This window comes from Colletotrichum orchidophilum (genome assembly GCF_001831195.1).
Source record: "Colletotrichum orchidophilum strain IMI 309357 chromosome Unknown Scaffold_179.1, whole genome shotgun sequence".
Lineage (NCBI taxonomy): Eukaryota > Fungi > Ascomycota > Sordariomycetes > Glomerellales > Glomerellaceae > Colletotrichum > Colletotrichum orchidophilum.
In genome coordinates, this window is record NW_019173135.1 from 46,295 (window position 1) to 67,219 (window position 20,925).

At 52.1% G+C, this 20,925-nt stretch overlaps 5 protein-coding genes across 5 annotated transcripts; all 5 read right to left on the reverse strand.

Annotated features, from left to right (window-relative positions):
* Positions 1 to 4,142: 4,142 nt before the first annotated feature.
* Positions 4,143 to 9,049, reverse strand: CORC01_13127 (uncharacterized protein; the record flags this gene model as incomplete). The annotated part of the gene is made up of 4 exons (XM_022624744.1): positions 4,143 to 8,099; positions 8,162 to 8,461; positions 8,519 to 8,813; positions 8,868 to 9,049. 4 exons carry the CDS (start codon positions 9,047 to 9,049, stop codon positions 4,143 to 4,145), a joined length of 4,734 nt encoding a protein of 1,577 aa, XP_022468752.1.
* Positions 9,050 to 9,953: 904 nt separating this feature from the next.
* Positions 9,954 to 11,060, reverse strand: CORC01_13128 (uncharacterized protein; the record flags this gene model as incomplete). The annotated part of the gene is made up of 1 exon (XM_022624745.1): positions 9,954 to 11,060. One exon carries the CDS (start codon positions 11,058 to 11,060, stop codon positions 9,954 to 9,956), a length of 1,107 nt encoding a protein of 368 aa, XP_022468753.1.
* A 1,268-nt stretch (positions 11,061 to 12,328) lies between these two features.
* Positions 12,329 to 14,041, reverse strand: CORC01_13129 (major facilitator superfamily transporter; the record flags this gene model as incomplete). Its single annotated transcript, XM_022624746.1, has 3 exons — positions 12,329 to 13,587; positions 13,665 to 13,767; positions 13,832 to 14,041. 3 exons carry the CDS (start codon positions 14,039 to 14,041, stop codon positions 12,329 to 12,331), a joined length of 1,572 nt encoding a protein of 523 aa, XP_022468754.1.
* Positions 14,042 to 14,901: 860 nt separating this feature from the next.
* CORC01_13130 (PHB depolymerase family esterase) lies at positions 14,902 to 16,226 on the reverse strand (the record flags this gene model as incomplete). The annotated part of the gene is made up of 3 exons (XM_022624747.1): positions 14,902 to 15,102; positions 15,243 to 15,683; positions 15,795 to 16,226. The coding sequence occupies 3 exons, from the start codon at positions 16,224 to 16,226 to the stop codon at positions 14,902 to 14,904; spliced, it is 1,074 nt and encodes a 357-aa protein (XP_022468755.1).
* Positions 16,227 to 17,434: 1,208 nt separating this feature from the next.
* CORC01_13131 (multidrug resistance protein fnx1) lies at positions 17,435 to 19,291 on the reverse strand (the record flags this gene model as incomplete). The annotated part of the gene is made up of 1 exon (XM_022624748.1): positions 17,435 to 19,291. The coding sequence occupies one exon, from the start codon at positions 19,289 to 19,291 to the stop codon at positions 17,435 to 17,437; it is 1,857 nt and encodes a 618-aa protein (XP_022468756.1).
* Positions 19,292 to 20,925: the final 1,634 nt, after the last annotated feature.

A 20,925-nucleotide genomic window follows, 5' to 3' on the forward strand; every position in this document is an offset into this window, starting at 1 on the left:
ATCACGCAACAGATACTTCACGTCCCCGAATCGACGGCTCCTCCTTCTTCATTACTTGATTCCCACACGTGCCGAAGCAGCGCCGACGTCTGGTGGGCATTCCCCAGCCCAATGGCAGAGAACATGTGCCCAAGCCTCTCGCGGAGGAGATACCGCTGCCCATCGTCTGCTACGCCAGACTCGGCCACAGCGATTGGCCAGCACAGACTCGTGTTGATCTGGACACTCAGGGCAGCTGCGCAAGACTCATAAAGGCCTCGGGTAGGGCGGCTTAGGTCATAATAACTTATGTATTATTGTCATCTTCTCGTGAGAGGGAGTGAGCGCTATATAGAGGTATGGTACAACTGCTGCTTGATGAATGTAGCCGGTGAGGACGACAGCATCAGGACTGGCTGTTAGATCTGGTGCTCACTTCTTTGTCTGGCTGTAGAGCTGAGCGAGTACTAAAATAGTCGTCTACTAGGAGGTGCCAATTTATGTCCTTTTTATAAGATAACAAGCAGCAGCCGAGGTCGAAGATGAAAAGTATGAGAAGCGGTTGGTCTAATAAGCACCCACACAGACTACCAACGTGGGATATTATCACTGGTTCTATTGCCAACATTACCAGATTTTTATTGATTAATAACTGGTCGCTACACGAACGTCATAAGAGATCATGCTCAAGGTCGTCATATAAGTGTATTATTCAATCATGAAGTCTTCAAAAACTTCCGACTGTAAGCTGCCAGGAGTCAATAACGGAAATAAAAACGGTTAGGCCGCTAAATGTGATCGAAAATGGCGCCATTAACATCGCATTTCTCCGTCTCCTTATGCATAGACTATGAGCGTCTTGAATGGCATCGTATATCTCAAGTAATCGCCACCAAATGGGCACCGATATCTGTGCCGCTGATGATACGGCAGGAACATGACTGCCCTCAATAAACCATAATATCAGAGTGCCGATGCCCATGATAACATGAAGCTTTTACTCAAGCGGCTACCCGCCAATGAAGTTAGAGAGGCTTCACTGTAACAAAAGAATCGACAAATCGTATTATTGGGCCGCAAACCGTTCTGCGCTGCTCAGAGACTTGAACGCCCTATGCGCTGCAGTTAACGTCAAGAGCAAATGCAGCATAAGGTCGCTATTTAACGCCAACAGGGTCAACAATACACAAGAGAGGTATTCCGTCGTCGACTTGTTCGCCATGCTGACTGTAGTCACGCCCAGGTAGCGGCTCATTAAGTCTATCGGGCTGCTGTCGGCAGTCCCGTGCATGATGGACAGTGACCTTGGAAACTGAGCCCCAGGGCTTGATCATGCCCGAGTGGCGCGACCAAGATGTCTTTCAGAAGCCCGCCATCGTGGCTTCCATCGGTAGCAGCGGTAGGAAAAGACAGAATATCCAGTGCTGACACGTTAGATCGACGGGGCTTTCATGGGCAGCAAGAAGCTGAGGAGCATCATCTTCTTGGCTCTGGTTGGTAATATGTGATGCTGTCTGTACACTCGACATTGACGATGTCTCGTCGGGTAAAAAGACTGACTGGGGTACCGTAGCAACAGTCGTGTTCGCCTCAGGGGACTTGGGTGACCGAGCAGCCGCGCCAGCCCTTTGCCCCGTGGTACCGCGCGAATGGGTTGCGCGATTCGGTCCTGTAGCCCTCTTACGGATTGCCAATTTTAGCCATCGATGATCAAGCTTGGTACATTTGGAGCTGTGGTAGCCGGGTTTTGCCTTGTTGCAATTTTCTTTTGCCGTAGCACGTTAAGGACCTATTGTGAATGTGGAGGACGGGCTTAGCGAGGGTGCTCCGGGGTTTAGATGACATGATGATCAAAATTGAAGCGCGTTGCCCACAGGCAAAGGGGAACCTGTGCCGCGTGAACTGAGAAAAGTGCCGACATCTTGAGATGCTGATAGTCAAGAAGTCAGCGGTAGTGAAGTGGTGTGATTGCTGTTTGGTACGGGCCCAGATAAGGAAGCACAAACTGCGGTGATCTACCGGAACCGGACGCCCTCGTCTCGAGCGCGCGTTCCGCTGGAGCTCCGGGGTCGATTTTGTGACAGCGCGAGCGCGGTAAAGCACGGGATTGACCGCTCCCGTTTCTCGACGTCATTCCAGGAGGCCCTTGTCAGTTTATCTGACTCTACACAACAAGGAACCATCACGAAGGCTTCAATCTTCTGAGCCTAAACTAAAAGTTGAAGTTGGAAGTGACTATATAAGCCACCCGCGGTTGATCTACCATACGGTGTGGTAGTTATAACGGGGGAGCAATCATCTTTGTGGCTTTTCGGAGACTCTATTACGGATTAGTTTTTCAATTGGCTACCTAGATTGGGGATATGTCCCTATTTTTGGGTGACATTGTTAGATAGTAAACGCCATGAATGTCATGAATATGAATTACTTGATGTCTTCCTTGCCGCCAGGTCTTCTCGATCCCAGAAATTGATTACTTATTAACAAGTTGTGTCCTCTTTCTCACCAAAAAGCATCAAATACCTACTCTCCCAGCAACATAGTATTCAATCTGAATCATATTCCAAAAATCATCTTTTCGCGGAGAAGCTCAATGCGACGAGATTAGATAGCTTAGTTCATATATTGTCCTAGCAGCGGGGTGTAATACGCACCGGCCAGTGGCCTACCTGGGCGAAAACGAGGCATCAACCAAAAGCAACGTTCTAATATCGCTCTTAGCAGTTACAAATCAAACTAGCAACGGTCAAGAACTTCGCAAAGGCTTTTCGCTGTAGTTTGTTTTAGGCACCAGTATCTCTCTTACCAACTCCTAGTTCAGCATTTCAATAGCGCTCCTAACAGGTATCAACTGCAGTGGACCGGTACAGCTGGTCTGCAGGATAATACTAGTCATCGTCTTTTACGTCGCCATCAGAATCTCCTTAGCCGAGCCCGCATGGTGTAATAGAAGGGTCAAAAAACAGTCCCACACTATATTACCTCATCAATGTTAGTTCGTATGTGAGGACTCGACAGGTGAAGACGACCTCCAACCCTTTTTACCTATCGCTAACTCTTCACTCCTGCTCCGTTATTTCGAGTTCTGCCTTCTCCAACAATTTTCCATTCAATTCTCCCCCAATTCTCCCCCAATTTATTTAGATTCCCGGGAGAGGAAGATTGAAGTGCCATCCTAATAGCCCAGTCACGGGTCGAATCAATCCTCTTCAGGCCGTTTCTCGGCCAGAACGCATAAATGAGGAAGGAATCGGGCCGGCTGTTTCTTAAGAAAGAAATTCACAATGAAACGCGCGTCCTAACAGGATGAGAAGGGGGAAATATTGGGAGGGAGCTTTTCTGACTGGCGTCAAGACATGGGATCCAAGAGGCCTAGGCTAGCTCCTCGGAGAAGGTCGAAGTTCATTCGTGGGCTACGAAGCCGGCATAACTGGCATTATTGATGAGCTGGACGTCCATGTCTTTGGCATTGACTCCTTGGCCCATATATGTGCATTTACTCACTAGATCGCCCTGATCTCGGATTTCCTTGGATAGATGTAATAGATGTAATCGGAATTATCAAACGATACCTGCGTTTTTCCCTATTGCCTTGTAAAAAATTGCTCTTGATGGCTCAATGGCTTCATCAAGCGGGAGAGGCCAGTATACTGCAATGAGTACCTGGATAAAGCAGAGGGGGCAGTGGCGGGCGCGCCCCAACACGTCGGAGGTGTTACAATATGCCAAATCTCCTTATCTCACCATTTTGGAATCATCATACATTCATGGCCAGCAGCATCTAGAGCTTTTGAGTCTTCTGAATGGTCCAAAACTTTCCGTGGGTGTGGAGTACAAACGTTCAAACATAATCGCCAGCTCCATCTCGATCGGGCGAAAGAGCTAGTGTTGCCGGAAACTTCTATCCCGATATTACCTCACCAGGGCAGTCAGAAGTGGCTACACGTCATATGAGAAAAGCTCAACGACTGTCAGGAGCTTCTTTATCTGCCATATCCGAAGATATGCAATACACGAACGCCCATTATCACATCTCCTCTATGCAAGGCTCTGCTCTAGACGCGATGCAGCTATTGTAACTGAATTAAATCTTTCACCAACCATCAGCCTCATGTTATCATGATTGCATCTGTGGGTGTTGCTTGAAGAGACGCTACCCGGGACTATGTACAAAACCCTTCAGCATTAGCATCCTCATTATCTAATGGCTGCCAAAGATCATAGCCAGTGACTCTCTCCAAGTAACGCTGCCATTCAAGAATCAGATCTCTAAAGAAGTCCTCATTCTCAATAATGGCTTCCCGGAGGCCAGACGGTTCGTTGATATTCAATTCGTTTCCACAACTGTACATACTGAACTGTTCCTTGAAACTTCGCCGCAGCCAAGTCGTATAAAGAAATTCCATACATGTATGCTTCGAAGTTCGGGGGAGAGATGTGCTGCTCTCAGTCCGCGATTTTGATTGTGTCGTTAACTCTAGGGCTTCCAAAATTTTGGCCATCAACTCCGGCTGGTCTCCTATAGCCTCGGCGGCGTAGCTTCGTTTGAGAAAGTGGTATCCGTCTCTAAAGAACCAGGTTGTACATCGTGAGCTCGAGTTTTCGTCCTTAAGGAGACTCATAAGAGCAATCATGGCCGTCTCTGAAAGTGTCGATTGATTGCCTAGAGCCTGGGCGGCTGATCTTCGTACCAGCAAGTATTCATCCTTAAGGAGACTCATAAGAGCAATCATGGCCGTCTCTGAAAGTGTCGATTGCTTGCCTAAAGCCTTGGCGGCATGAATTCGTACCGGGGATTCTTCGTCCTTAAGGAGACTCATAAGAGCAATCACGGCCGTCTCTGAAAGTGTCGATTGCTTGCCTAAAGCCTTGGCGGCATGAATTCGTACCGGGGATTCTTCGTCCTTAAGGAGACTCATAAGAGCAATCATGGCCGTCTCTGAAAGTGTCGATTGCTTGCCTAGAGCCTTGAAGGCGTTCTCTTTAACGGTCCAGTCTCCATCCTTAAGGAGACTAGTAAGAGTAATTATAGCCGTCTCTGAAAGTGTCGACTGCTTGCTTATGGCCTCAATAGCGCTTTCTCGCACCGCTTCGTTCTTATCCTGAAATAGTTCTAAAAGAGCATTCAGAGGTATTTCTGGTAGTCTCGGATGCCTGCTTAGAGCTTTTGTGGCGAGAAGCCGAACCCCAGAGTCTGTATCCTTGAGGAGATCCACAAGAGCGGCCATGATTATCTCTGGTATCGTTGATTGGTTTTCCACAATTTGAACCGCTTGTTGTCGTAACCTCCAGTCTTCATCCTTGAACGGTTCTGGAGTAGTTCTTGATAGCTTTGATTGGTTCGACAGAGCTTCAACCGCTGAACTTCGTACGTCACTGGACTCGTGCTCGCAGAGCTTTATAAGAGCAATCAATGTTGTCTCTGGCGATATCGATTGCTTGCCTAGAGCCTCAGCGGCGTATTGTTGCACACCCCAGTCTTCGTCCTTGAGAAGTTTTGTAAGGGCCTGCGTCGTCTTCTCTGACAATATTGACTGCTCGCCCGCAGTCAAAACAGCGTTCCGTCTTACCATACTATACTTGTCCTTAAAAAGTTCTGCAAGGGCAGCCATAGTCGTGTCTGACAATGTCTTCTGTTCTCGTAAAGCAACGGTGGCGGATGATCGTATGTCCTCATCATTATGCTTGAAGAGCCCTGTGATGGCAGTTGTGGTTCTCTCTGGTAGCATCGGACGCATACCCACAGCTTGAAGGACGTTTTTTAATACCGATACCTCAACATCCTCATCCTCAAGAAGCTCTATAAGGGCTGTCATGCTCGCCTTTGATAAGGTCGACTGCCTCCTTAGTTCCAAAGAGACGTCCGAACCTAAATCTGCGTCCTTTTCTTCCAAGAATCCTATTAAGACAGATGAGACTTTTTCTGCGAAGGACGACTGCTTGTCTAGAGCGCAGACAGCATGATATCGCATAACCGCGTCCTCAGCCTCGAAGAGCTCTACGAGGGCACTCATGGTTATATCTGATAACTTTGACTGATGCCCTAGAGCTTCAGCTGCGGACCACACGTCTTCACTATCTTTCACAAGTTCCACTAGGAAACTAATGGTCGCCTCTGATAATGTCGACTGTCTGCCTGCAGCTACAACGGCGTAGTATTTTACCATCTCATCTTCATGTTTGAAGAGTCCTGCGAGGACAGCCACGATCGTCTGTGACAAATGTCGTCCAGAAGATGCTAGGGCGCGCAACAGCACGCTTGGGTCCTCAGAGCTACTCAATGCAGTGCATAGTACCTGGTCTGGCAGCTCTGATTCCATTGCCAAGGTTGACGAGTCTGTGTAATCGCATTCGAATAGTACCCATTTCAACAGCCGATTCTCTCTGCTCTCTCGAAACTCGTCTGGCAAAGACGTGGCCTCGCTTAAGCAATGCATGACTAGCCGCTGATGTGTAGGTCCCAGAAGGTCGACTGGCTTCTTCTCAAGTTCCTGGAAAAAGCGAGCTGTCTCAGATCGATCTGATTGAGTGCGACTTGTCTGACGTTGGTCTGTGGCGTCCAACAGTCCGGCAACGAAGCGCCACATGTTATCGTATCCTGCGTCATATTTGTGGTTTTGGAGAAAATCAACAGGAGAGATGGTTTCCTCTTTGATTTTGGGCCCAACAACCAAATATTCCAAGTTTGATTTGGCTGTCCAATGTCGTACAAAGTATTGTGCGGCAAAGTACTCTTGGAACGTCAGGTGTATGAAGTGATAGAGCTGGTGCTCGTGTTTGGCTGATGGGTCCGAGGTTCGGAGGAACGAGAGGCGCGGTAGGTTCTCGTCTAGTGAGAATGAGAGATTGAGATATCCGTGGGCCTCATTCCGGTCCTCGATTCCGAACTCTACCTTGTCAGCAGCCATTCCAGCGAAAGCCAGGTACTCGAGGAAATACAGCTCTTCCTTAATAGTCTTTTCGATGGACTTCTGGCTAGCGGTCTCCAACGACTTGGCCGGCGTCCTTTCAAGTCTAACGGCATCCTTCTTCCATAGACTCGTCTGGATGGTCTGGTAGAGTGTCGTGATCGTATGTGGCCTCCCTTCAAGACCTCCATTATCATGCGGGTCCCAGCAGTGACAGAAAGCGTCTAGCTGTATGGGTATCCGAACAAGCCCTTGAACTAGCTCATGGCTTTGTAGAAAATTTTGAAGCTCATCCGCGTTCCCTCCGTGGGCTTTCGTGATGTACTCAGACACTTGCTCTGGGCTGAACCCAATCGTCTCGAGCTCCAGGTCGACTTTGATGCCGTGTGGAAGAACCGCGGACGGTCGTGATGTGATGATGACGTTGGGTTGACTGAGAAGCTGGCGCAGAAAATGAAACATGTCGTTATTCTTGTCGGTCCCAGCCACTTCGTCCCAGCCGTCGAGGATAAAGAGGGTTCGGTTATGCGCCAGTGCTTTGTGTAATTCCTTCGCGAAGCGTGTGCAATCATCCTTCGTATGTTCATCGAAAACCCGAAAAAACTCGTGATCAAACAGTATCTTGAGATTGTAACCTGTACCTGCTCGTTGCTTTAGGTTCCGCAGAGGAACCCAGAGCACGCGGTCAAACAAGTGACCCCACAACTTCTGTTTGATAAAGTCATGGACCATCTTCTTGCACAATGTGGTCTTACCGACGCCAGCGCGCCCACGGATCAGAATTCTTGTAGGCAAGATCTTCGTGCCATCTGACTTTACGCGCTGGCTGAAGATGTCAGCCAACTCAACCTGAGCCTCTGATGTCTCGATTTTCTGCTGCGCAAAAAATGAGAAGGATGAGGACCGCGGCACTGAATCATCCCCTTTTGAATTGATTTGCTCCACAATAGCAAGGTTGATGTAGCACTGCTCCATTGATAGAACATCTCCTGAGAGCCGCTCGATCTTGAGCATCTGTTTTGTGTAGTGCTTCTCACGCATATGGTCATCTGCCTGTTCGAGCAGAGGCTTGACCCGCAACTTATCGATGACTCCTTTGAGCGCTTGGTAACCGGAATGTTCAAAGCTATTGAATTTATTCAGCCCAGAATGATCCGTGTCCATGTATGCTGGCTTTGCCGCATATCCTGTGGCTGAAAATCGATCGACGACCTAATGATAGGTTAGAAGGGATAAAACATAGGTGTGTACGTGTGTATGGTATCGGGACTGACAAGACCGACAGAAAACCAACCTAACATGAATGTAGGCCTCGTTTCATAAAATGATATAATTCTGCCTTGAAGAGCCGCATTGTTGATAGCGACCCTGAATCTGTCCTCCAACTCTGAAAGGTGACTTCCGCGGCTTCTGAGGGCCAGAATTAGACTGGTATTGGAGCCCAAAAATCCAGTCAGCTGGCTCAGGAGAGCTCCCACAGTCGATAGTGATGATCCTTGATGAGGTGTGCCAAGGAAGACAATGCCGCATGTATCCTCGAGGAGAGTCGAGGGCCCATCCGATGCACAAAGAGCCTACAAGAGAAGTGTTAATTATTTTGGATAATTCAAAATAGGACATAAAGCACATACTTCTTTTATGACAATACCGCCGAAGCTGTGTCCTATGAAGATAATGGGAAGGCGCTGCGAGTCGCTCCGATGTTTGACCAAGCTGTCCAGTAGCTTCTTGCCAATTTGCTGCGCCGTCTTCTCGGGAGCATCGACCAGCCAATCGGAGTTGTATGCAAAGGATAGGATTCTGGCAGTTGGAAAGTCTGTTCCGAGAAGATCTTTAAGCAAATGAAGCTTCGTATGGCTGCCAGTGGAGGGTTTGCCTTCCCAGGTGTATATGGGATGTGCGCCCAACCCATGGACGGCAATGATCCTGATTAAAGTGTCAGATTTCAAGTTCATATATTGATATGCGAATTGCTCTCACTCAAATTTGGCGTTTGCCGGGTCATGAACAATGGTGATGCCATCCGGGCGAGAAGCTTGATTTCGGCGTTGAACTCTGGCAGCCAGAGGGTAAACTGTGAAAATGAAGGCAATTACAGCGGCAATGCCAACCGCCCAGAAAGCTCCTCGTACTACCGAAGAGCTGCTAATGACCGGGCTCATCTTCTATCGTGCTCATCTTCAGTATATCGTAGTAAGAATCTCTCAGTGGACTAAGGATTGAGATTCACGGGAGTGCGGCAAACCTCGTCGAAAAACGGGTGAGTGATAACTGGCGTCTCAGGCCAATTCAGATGTGCAGAATGCTGGAGCTGATGCGGCCAAAACGGCCAAAACGACTTTTTGCATACAACCAATGCCAGGCAAGGTGGCGTACAGGGGGCGGGCTCAAGACAAGAGCCAAGGGCGCTAATGTTTCTTCAGAAGCGCCAGCCGATTGGGCAAAATCACGGGCATCTATGCCAACTTTGCACTTGGTTTTGTGTTTTGTCCTATTTGACTGGTTGTCAGCCAGTAGTGTAGATGCCACGTCGGCCACATCTGAACGGATAAGCATCGTCGTGAGTGCCAAGGATTGTGTACTCAGGCTCATCTCGTATCACTCCCAATCGCTTGATGGCCTGAGTGTCTCCATCCAGTTACGCGCCACGACTAGGATCCGGCTAGGTAGTGTGAGTCGTCAACTTGCAGGTCGCAGGTTATTACCATCATGGTCTTGGACTGCCCGCTTTCTTCTCATCACATTTACTGCCATCATGCCATGGGCCATGTTAGTTCTCATGGATCGCGTCTCAACACACACCATAGTTACATCGCTCTTCAACAGTCAACAGTCCGATAGAACAGTTCAGAGAGGCACTCACGAAGCAGTTCAGCTCAATGCATTTTATTCCCAAATCACATTTCGATTTCGACATATGCGTGTGCGATCTTTTGCCACTAAGAATAACAGGACAGGATACGAGCTCTTATCCACCAGAAAAAAGCAAATCTCTGCGGCATAGCCAATAGCCGATGCAATGTGCAGCAACCGCTATCAATAAGGAGCGAAAGCTGAGACACCATTCTACCGGTCGATTTTGATTCGTTCGGACCTTTTCTTATGATATCGTTGCGTAGCGATCCAATTACCGATGAACAAGTAGCAAAACATGACCATCACCAGACCTGCGGCGGCCAGCGGCCCCACGATGGAGAAAACGGTGAAGCCATACGATGCCGACTGGAAGGCCGCGTTATTCTGTAGGGCCTCTGTGGCAAGGCCGACCTGCATTGCGGTCAAAACTACAGCGATGTAGACGGTTGAGCTGGCCAGTAACGCAAAGTTGTCGTGAAAAAAAGAGTCGTATTGGTTCCAGCGAGACATGTAACCGTAGAGTGGAGTCTTCCAGCAGAAGTAGATCTTATTGAGCCGGCTGAGGCGAAGCTCTCCGTAGTGAAAACGCGGGTGAATGTAGGGGTAGATGGATGGTGTGATAATCAGTAGCTCCCGGACGGCCTTCCTCCACGCTGACCATTGTACTTCTTCGGGAATAAGGCGTGCTTCCTTGGCAATGTGGAAATCGCTCTCGTGCGCTATGAGGGCCGCGTATGAGAAGAGGAAGCCGAGGGCGCGTTCCCGTCGACCACGACAGCTGCACAAGTTGTCATCAAAGACGGATCCTTTATGACACTGGAGGAATCTTTCCCAGAACCGCGGATCGAGAAGAAAGCGCGGCAGCGGCTTCACGAGCATGCGTTCGTTCGCCCAAACAAGGTGTAGGTCCAGCCTTTCAGTGATGACGAGCTCGCGGTTGAGGAGGCGCTGCTGGTGGAGCGGACGCGGCGGCATGGGCCGACCCACGATCCACAACCAGCCATGGATGTCAGCCAGCCGATGCAAGTCGATCTCTTCATCAACCCAGTTGTGGATGGTATGATCGTCGTCAGCGGTAGCGCAATCGAAGCGAGGAGAAAAGCCTGGCGCTTCTAGGTCATCCTCTTTTGTCCGCCTAGACGTGGGGAATAGAGAAGAGAGGTCGTCCTCAACGGCTTCTACCACGTTCTTCCCGGGCGAGATATCCTTTCTCAATAGTTGCTGGGTGAAGGGAGGCCACTTTTGATTTTGGCCAATGCAACATGGACTTTGGTAAGAGAATGAAACAGGATTGACATGATTCCGTTGTGACGCCATCGTGGTGGTGGGGGGTTGGAATGATACGCCGCAGCTTGGCTTAGTTATAGAGTCCCCCTCACAGGCTGTGTTTGTGTGGCATGGCCATCTCTTATAGATTGGTATCAGAGCTGTGCGACAACTCCATGTACTACATCTCAAGTCTCAAATATATATATTTACCGTGTAACAAACTTTTCTCAGATGTCGTTCTTGACATTTCACGATGAATCCGCCACGGAGCCTTGGCGGGACTGGCTGCAGAGGAAAATATAAGCAATCTGTACATGGACCTGCCCTCTCAGCCCCTGTCAATTCCGTCGCCTAAGCGCCCTTACCACGACCTAGCGCAGCGGCCCACAGGCAAGATGCGGTCGTCCACGTCCATCTTGAACCCCAACCCCTGATTGGAATGGGCACAACACCGCACGGGTTGCTCACCACGCATTATCCAACGCCATGGGATATTCTGCGAGCTTGGTGACTGATGTCACCCCTTGTGAGAATCTGGACTTTTGATTTTTGTTTTCCCATATCCACATTGATGTCACCTGGTGATCTTACATTTGAGCTGTCTAGATACTGAAAGAATCTTCCTCGGCTTCGCCATTTTCTCATATGAGATGACCTCTTCGGTCCACAGCTGTCACGAGACATAGGTGTGGTTAATGCTGCCCACATTAACTGGTCGCTTTTTGCCGTGACAACAGCTTCCTGACGTAGAATGCTTTAAACGCACTTCGAGCCGTCACCGTGCCCTTTATGTATAACTTAATCCTGCTACTTCTTCTAAACTTGATGGCAGATCTTTACAGCGTGTCTACTGTGAGTAATCAAAGACAAGTGCCATGCAAAACATCAGACTTCTGGAAGGTGTGGCCTACCTTACGTGTCGCCTGAAAGATCAAGACATGAACTCAAGTTGCTGCTGGAGACCATGGTAGTTTTCTCAACTTCCTTGGCCGTACAGAGTAATGCAACCAGATTTGTGTTGAATAGAATGCGTATGTGCTTACTTATTCAATTCGTCATGTCATGATGATTTTTAAATGATTCGTGGCAAGTCATATGGAATTTGCAAGGATTCTTTGCATGGTCAACACTACGCATTGGTCGCTTCGATGTTGGTTGGTAAAAATGGATTGGACTCTTACATGCAGGAGGGCCATTTCACCCCTCAAGACCACCGAGGTGAGGTTGTAGACTGCCTCTGACCTATCTTCGTGACTCTCTCTCTCTAAGTTCCATCCGTTTTATCCAGAACTTTCAGGACGGCTACAGCCCCCCGATCAAATAGGGTATATGAACTGCTTGTTCTGCAAGTCCGTCAAATCCAGAACAGCAATATCGACCTTGACTCTGACGGTCTCGCCACTCTCATCAACCTGTTCAACCCACCCCTCCCGCTCATCATCGCTCAGGCCAGCAATATACTCCAGCCTCTCCTTGTTCCTCCTCACGAGTATGAAGCGGATAATCCACAGGATAACAGGCGTGCCCACCCAGCTGACCGAGATCATGGACGCCCACGCACCGTAGAACCTCGGCGCGTTGGCCGGCACCCAGATCTGCGGCGATACGAGGTTCCCCACGCTGTACCCCAGCATGAACATGACATTGCGGGTCAGCCTCTTGGTGTACCCGGCCGCCGTCGACGTCGTCCACCCCAGCGCGATAATGTACGTGACGCCGTACGTCGCCGCCGCGAGGATCAGGCACGCCAGCAGCCCAATCTTGCGCTCCCAGTCGATCGTGATCATGGCCACCCCGCCCGCCACCGCCGGCGCGCACCACACCGTCCCGTGCAGCGCCAGGTTGCTCGGCCACCGCCGCAGCGCCAGCGTCGCGACGACGCAGCAGAGCATCCCGAACCCGCCGCCCGCCGCCGCCACGAGCGTCGACCCCAGCGGCTTGATCCCGATCGACGTCGTGATGAGGTTCTTTTGCCCGTAGTTGAGGTTGTTGGAGTACATGAGCGTAAAGGACTGCAGCGCAAACAGCCACGACACGGGGTCCCGCAGCGTCTCGACGACCTGCTCCCGCTTGAACTGCTTCTGCTCGATGGAGCTCTGCTGCGCGGCGTGCACGCGGCGAATCACCTGCACCTTTTCCTCGAGCGTGAGGAACCGCGCCTCGGCCGGGTTGCTCGGGTAGTCGAACCACACCCACACGGCGAGCAGGAGCGTCAGCCCCCCCGTGACGATGTGGAGGAGCTTCCAGGGGAGGACGGGCCCCGTGGTGTAGAGGAGGCCGTACGAGAGGAATCCCGTCACGACGGGCGCGGCCTGGCAGGTGATCCATAGGACGGGCTGGAGGTAGGACTGCTCGTGGCGGTTGAAGAACATGCCAATGGTGATCTCCATGGCCGGTACGATGACGGCCTCGGCGGCCCCGAGGGCGAGGCGCATCACCACGAGGCCGGCGTAGCGGGTCGCGACGCAGTGCAGGAAGATGATGGCAGACCACACGAAGATGGTGACCGCCACGTATTTCCCAAAGGGGAGCTTCTGCATCAGGTAGTGGCCTGGCCACTGAAATGCTAGGTATCCTAGATGAATACAACGTGAGTATTACTGAGTATTACTGGTAGGCATTTACAGCTGTCCCTGAGAGTGAGTTCCTTACCGACATAGAACATCGTGTTAAGGTTGTTGTATTGAGCCTGTCTGATTCCCGTCTCCTCAAACAGACCCAGAATAGCAGCGTAACCAAGTGTCGACTTATCAACCTTGAAAGAGAAGCCATTGGTTAGCAAATAAGCTAATAGCCAGGGTTTGGCGCCGAATACATACAAAAAGCATGATGTTGATGGCAGACAAGAGAGTCATGACACGAAGATATAACTTTCTCCGGATCTTCTTCTCTAGCTCGGGCGTCAAGGGACCAAACTCGTCGCCATGTTGCTCGAGGAGCCGAAGCGTCACGTCGGCGTTCTTCTCCGAGACGGTCTTGCCCTTGGACGAGCTCGTCACTTTCGGTTCGACCCCCTTTTCGTCAGCCATGGTCGAAGAATCTCGTTGAAAAGCGACTGCAATCAGGACGCGTTTTCTGAAATATAGATATATGAGAGGCCCGCCAACGTTTTCTTTTCACGCTTGTATAGAGGAAGCTACTGAACACAAGTCATCGGCAGCATCTGCGATATTCATCCTTATAGGGTTTGCATCGAACCAACACGAGCTGTGGGGCCTCACGATGTCGTTATTGAAGGATGTGATGGATTGTATTCACCGTCGTCTCATTGTGGGAGCGTATGCGTGACGTGACCAGGTTCCCGCCAAGCAACCAGTGCGCGATGTCTCTCCGCTATCACGCAATACCCTGCGGCGGTAATCCTGCCGCGATCACTCGGAGACTTCCAACTATCAAAGACTTGTTGGGAAAAAAAAAACTCGCGGTAACATTGCATGAGATTGAGTTAGCTACCAGTCTCGCGGTCGGGGCTAGAACAAGCAATACGCTGGTTGCGTGTGTCGTTAAGACCGTTTTCTCGGCCTTAACCAGGGTAGCCACCTCACAAACCGTTGCCGAAGTGGGAACACGACCGAACGAAGTCTTCACTGTGCAGGGATGAGAGTCATTGAAAACAGCTGATTCTGGCCAACCAAAAAAAAAATCAAAATAGGGTTTTTAAAGCAACCGTATGATGTATCTGTGAAGGGTAGGATAACTTTTTCCGGTAACCTTTCGGCTCGAGAAGCTCGGTCGACCGGAGGGACACACCTCAGACCAAGATCCCGGGCGACCGGCGACCCACATCGGCGCCGTTCCCTCAACTTTTCTTACCTTACACCACACTCCTCAACTCGGAACCATTGTCCCTCTACCTGGTTTCCACAAAAACTCCAATCTCGCAAATTCCTCAAAGGCATTGAGAGTACCACTGGTTCGCGGCCTGGCAAGTGTACGGGCTCGCACAGGCGGTGCACCCGCTCCACCCGCTCCCGCCGCACTGGCCCCACCGAGCCACCGTACATCCTCCGGTCGGCGGCGGGCTCGCCGTCGACGTCGCCGGTGGTGCCGCCGAGGTCTGCGTCGTCGTTCCCGGAGGCGTGGATCCGCCCTACGAGCAACAGGTCAGCTCGGGATATCACACATTTCTCCCCTCACCCCCCCTTCTCTCCCTCTCTTCCGTCCGCTGGGTCCGCGGAAAACCCCGCAAGCACAAAAACAACGGGAACAATTGAAAAAGATTGGACTCACCGTAATACCAAACCACTTGAGATCCTCAGCCCCCATCACCGGCACACTGTGCCCGACGCCCGTGCCGTAAATCCCCTCCAAGTTCGGCCCGTAAATATACTTGGTGTACTGCCCGCTCGGCGTGCCCGGCAGCGTCTGCTGCGGCGTGAGGCTGTACCCGAACACGCCCGTCCACTGTTTGATCGTCTCGTTCCAGTTCTGCGGATACAGCGTCGTGTCCGCGCTGCCGTGGTAGATTTGCATCCGGGGCCGCGCGCCGCTGTACCCCGGGTACATGTTGAGCGCCGTCTGGGCCCAGGCCTGCTGCGTCGCAATAGACTGGCCCTGGCTGCAGGTCGAGTTCCAGCCGTTCACGGTGCCGGTGTAGAAGCAGCCCGCGGGGACGCCCGAGTAGGCGATGCCGGCGGCGAAGAGCTCGGGGTAGGTTGCCGCCATGACGTTCTTTTGGGGGGTTATCGGTCAGCGGTTGGGTTTTTGATGCGTCCACGATTGGAAAGTCCCACTCTGCCCAACATTCTACGAGCTATCTGCGGATGGACGTCGTTGACTTACCGTCATCATCGCCCCCGACGAAGTGCCCGTCACGAATACCTTGCTCTTGTCACCACTATACTTGTCCAGCGTGTACGTCACCATGTTCGCAATCGCGTTGCTGTTCCCGCCGCCGTTGTGCGTCAGCGACGCCGGCGAGCTGACGTCCCAGCACGTGCCCGAGTAGGGCGACTCCGGGTAGATTACAATCAGCCCGTAGGTGTCAGCGTATCCCTTGTAGGGCGTGTTGGAGTAGTACGCGCTCGCGGTGCCGGAGCAGTAGTGGATGGCCACGATGATGGGCGGGTTCGCGGCGAGCCGGTCCGGGACGTAAATGTACATCTTGGCGCCCGAGGGGTTGGCGCCGAAGGAGGTTACCTGCTGCAGCGAGGCGGCGCTCGCGAGGGAGCTGAGGCCGCCGAGCGCAGCGGCGAGGAGTGTAAAGGGTCGCATTGCGAAGTTTGTACTTTATCAGGACTGAGTGGATAGAGAGGCCAAGACTCGTTGAAGATTAGCTGCTGTCCACAGTCTTGGCCAGGCCGTGGATGAGTATTATATAGGCGCTCCCCATGCTGAGCTCTGCAAATGAGGCGGCGGACGCAATGATTCCGAGGGACTCGGGCTGGTGGTTGCGTCTCCTCCATCTGGGGATCTCGGAACTCCTTCAAATCACTTCAAAGCGCCAAAGTCTGGAGGTCGCTAGTGTTGAGCTGAAAACTTCAAAAAACTTCAACATCAGTCCCGTGACTCTCGCCCCGATGTTACGCGAGGGTCGTTAGCTGCTGTCTCCTTATTAGAGGCGTTCCTTGTACAACGAACGATTGATATTGAACACAGATCAAAAGTCTTGGAGATTCGTTTCTGAACCGGATCGCAACCAAGCTGACCTGGCTTATCGGGTCATAATACCAAAGAGCTACGGACCGAAGCTATTCGTCTCCGGACCCTGAATCGGAAGTATTGATGCTACATGAGTGGGCCCCTGCGATTCCGCCAATGAAGCTCCCCTTTGTCATCTATCCTCTGTTACCAGGTGCCCAACTTTTGCTAGCCGTTGACTCGTATCATTCTCTCGAATTATTCTCAAGCTTCCTCGCTTGGGTGGGCAAAACTCACCTCGATTGAGCATCCCAATCATACCGGAAATCTATGTAAATTGGGCAGTAAGGGCTGCCACTTTCCATTTCATTCCCATCTATTGCGCCACGTACGCCTGCTCTCGCTAGCCTCCGCTGCCTCGTTGAGCCATCGCTGTAACGTTCCCCACATCCCGGGGCAGCGGAAGAGGTTCTGGACGGCCTCGTCTGATAATCTTGTCTTGGGAGACTCCACAATCATCTGGAAATGCCCATATGATGGTAACATGGGGCTGTTTAGCCTGAATGCGCCGGCGGTTGAGCCTCTCTACAAACTCACAGCCGGAATTCACAAGTTCACAGAAAGGGGGTCGAGTAATGAGTGGGTCGTGGACGATCAGCAAAGGAGATGGAGAAAAAAGAATGCATCCCGTTTTTGGTATCCAATCGATGCTCGCTGCGAGCCGAACAAGATGCTCATACCCAAACGCCATGCTGATGAACATCCAGCAAATCCTACTTCGTCATCTAGGTACTAACCCTTCTCCCTTTCTTCCTTCTGGGGGCTTCACCGCCGAGGTGAGCTCACTTCCCAGTCCGGCTCCGAAGCGTCTTCAACCCCGTCTTATGCTCCGTGTGATTCTTGCTCAACTGCTTCTGCCTAACAAACAAGCTCGCGACGAGCCCCAGCCCGGCAAACGCGACGTAGACAATGTACATGGTCCGCAGACTACTCAGGTAGGCCCCGCGCGCAATCAACCCTTGCTCGCCCTGCAAGTCCGCCACCACGCCCACGCTGGACGCGGCGCTCGAGCCTGAGAGCATCCCCGCCAGCTCCGGGCCCAGCTGCTCCCTCAGCCGTGGGTACTGCCTCTGCATCTCGTTGTTGAAAACCACGCCGCCAATGACGACGGAGACGGACGTGCCCATCTGCCGTATGAAGCCAAACGCCGACGTCGCGGCCGCGATGTCGCGCGGCTCCACCGACGTCTGCACCGCAATCAGCGGGCTCTGGAAGTTGGGGCCGATGCCGAGCCCCGCCACGATCTGGAAGAGAATAATCTTTGTAAAGTTGCGGTCCAGGGGCAGGTCGTGGAAGAGGCCGAAGCCGACCGTGGCAACGAGCATGCCGCCAATGATGAGGTATACGTAGTTGCCTGTCTTGCGGATCAGCACGCCCGCGACGGCGGACATGAGGGACAGCGAGAGGACGTAGGGGAGCAGGTAGACGCCCGAAAGGAGCGAAGAGACCCCTTGCACGCCCTGGAAGTAGAGCGGCAGCCAGTAGCTCCCCGAGATAAAGGCAAAGGCGTGGCAAAAGGCCGTGGCAAAGGCCGCCATGTTGGACCAGCTACGGAAGAGGTGCATCGGGATGACGGGGTACCGCGCGTACTTCCACTCGTTGACGGCGAAGACGCCAATGGTGACGATGCCAAACACGATGAGACAAATGACGGTGGGCGAGCTCCAGGGGTACGACACGCCGCCAAATTCGAGGCCAAAGAGAAACATGAGGGTGCCGCCGATGATGGTGAGCGTGCCGACCCAGTCAATGGCTTTCAAGCCCTGCGCGACGGGCGTCCGCGGGTTGTGCAGCTTGAGCACGAAGAAGAGCACGAGGAAGCCTATGCCCGAGATGGGCAGGTTGACGTAGAAGCACCACCGCCAGGTAGCCTTGCTGGTGAAGACGCCGCCCAGCACGGGGCCGATGGCGCTCGAGACGGCCCAGACCATGCCCATGACGCCAAAGTAGACGCCGCGCTGGCGCATCGAAAAGAGGTCGCTGACGCAGATGTTGACCAGGACGATGATGCCGCCGCCGCCGATGCCCTGGATCGCGCGGGCGCCAATCAACATGCCCATGCTCGTGGACAGCCCGCAGATCAACGACCCGATCCAGAAGACACCGACGGCGCAGAGGAGAATGGGCTTCCGGCCCCAAATATCAGAAAACTTGCCCCAGGTCGGGACAAACGCCGCGTTGCTGAGAAGGTACGCCGACCCGATCCAAATGTACCCAATATTGCTGTTAAATTCCTCCGCAATGGTCGGCACAGCAGTTGTAATAATCGTGACATCCAGCGCCGCCAGGAACAGCGCCGCGCACAGCGAGAGCACAATGAGCGTCGTCTCCAGCTTCGTGCGACCGGCCTCGGGCGTGTCCTCGGCGCCGGCCGGTGGTGGTCCCTGCGCCGCCGCCGCCGCCGCCGCCGCTGCCTGCGTTTCGGGCGCCTCCTTTGCGTCGCCGTCGGCGGTTACCTCGTCCGTCGCTGTTGTAGTAGCGTTGTAAGAGGGTTCTTCAGTCTTGCCGTCTCTGGTCGTCGTCACCGACTCGCTGCTGCTGGTCGTGGGCGACCCATTTTCGGTCGGGGAGCCGGCGGCGCGCTCGATATCGCCGAGTTTCTCGTCGTCGTGGACCTCGTAGGGTCCCTTTGCTGTCATCTGTGCTTGGCTCTTGTAGCTTCTCTAGCTGATGGGAAATGGATGCTGGATGCTGGATGGTGTATGCTTTTTGTAATCGTTGTCTCCAGATCTCACTCTTTTCTCGAGATATGCCGAGTGAGGGACCTATGATTCATGGGAAGAAGGGATGAGGTCCAAGTGTTCTATTAGACTTTGGAACATTCAACGTATTGGAACGAGATCGCAAGCTTCGCTCAAGGAATGACGCGGCGTGGTAACGATGGATACAACGGTACTGAAGCTTGAATACTATCCAGTAAGTGATCAAGATGAGCTAGGAGAAGACCTCCATTGAAGTAGTCAAGTCAGGCCGTCAAAGCTGTCATGAAAGAATATTCAAGGGCAAAAAATGCGACGAAAAAAAGACGAGCGAAAGGCGTAAGAGATTTCTATTACAAAGTCGATGACAAGCACCTCCACATGCGCTCCAACCTGACCCTGGTCCCATGGCGAGAATCGGGTAAAAAGTGGACATAAAGGGACTGGTCTCGAATGAGCTAAAAGGAAAGGGTGTGGGATCCTAGCATCAAGACGACCATGGTTGAGCTGGGGTAACTAAGGTATGTAATAGTGTAGGGTGGAAGACGCGAGAGCGACAAGAGGTCGAGTTTGGGCCGTTTGCCGCGTTGCCGAATCGGCAAATTTGGTTGCGTTTGCTCGCTAGTCGCTACTGGGGTAAATGCGACATCGGACTTTGGCAGGACAAGCCCGGCGCGCGAGCCGGTGAGAGTGAGACTGAGACTAAGAATGAGACTGAGAGTGAGTAGGTACGTGAGTGTTGGGGTTCACAATTGTTGTCTCCCCCAATCTTTTCACCCGAGGCATCTGTCAAGTGCTGACCGGAGCAGTTCGTCCTGGCTCCGATGACTCTGCCCGATTGGTATGTTGGCATCATTGTAAGTTCCCCAAAATGAGTTGGTGTTCGTTCCTATTATCCCACCAGCCGACGACGAACATGGAGCCAAGCCTGGAAAGGCTAAAGACGGCTGAGCTGCTCATTCATCTGTCCCACCTTGGCCGTGCCGTTATCCGCGAGAGCGACGGTTGGGAGATTGAAGGCTTGGTAATCAGTCTTCAAGAGAGAGAAAATGTTGGTTGGCTGTGATCCAGTCATATCCTTGACTCTTCCGCAACAGTCATGTTGGCGATGTCTGCGACCCTGCGACTTAACCTGCATGGAGAGACGAGGGCGCCCAGATCGCAGAGGGCCTTCTTTCCATCGCTGACGCTTTGCGACGGGATGAAGGGATCTTCCATGTCGGGGTCTCGTTCTCCACCTCGGCTGCTACCCCATAATAAAAGGCTTATCCTGGGTTGACGGAATGCTTGTCATCATCATCATCGGGCGTCTGCGATCGGGTTCGTTTTCCTGTGTGAGTCATGGGCTTTGTGGCTGCTGGCTTTTGTCCGTGACTTGGCTGCATCGTGGATTGTCTCTCTGACTGCCTACTCATGGATGGCAAATGTGCCATATGATTTATTACCAAACAGTAGAACCGATAGTTCCTGGCATCAATCTAAAAACCTACCAGCCTGGTTTAAAAAAACATCCTAACTAATATAAAACCCTGGCGTCTAGAATGTTACGCCCTGTTTCCTAGAACCAAGATGAA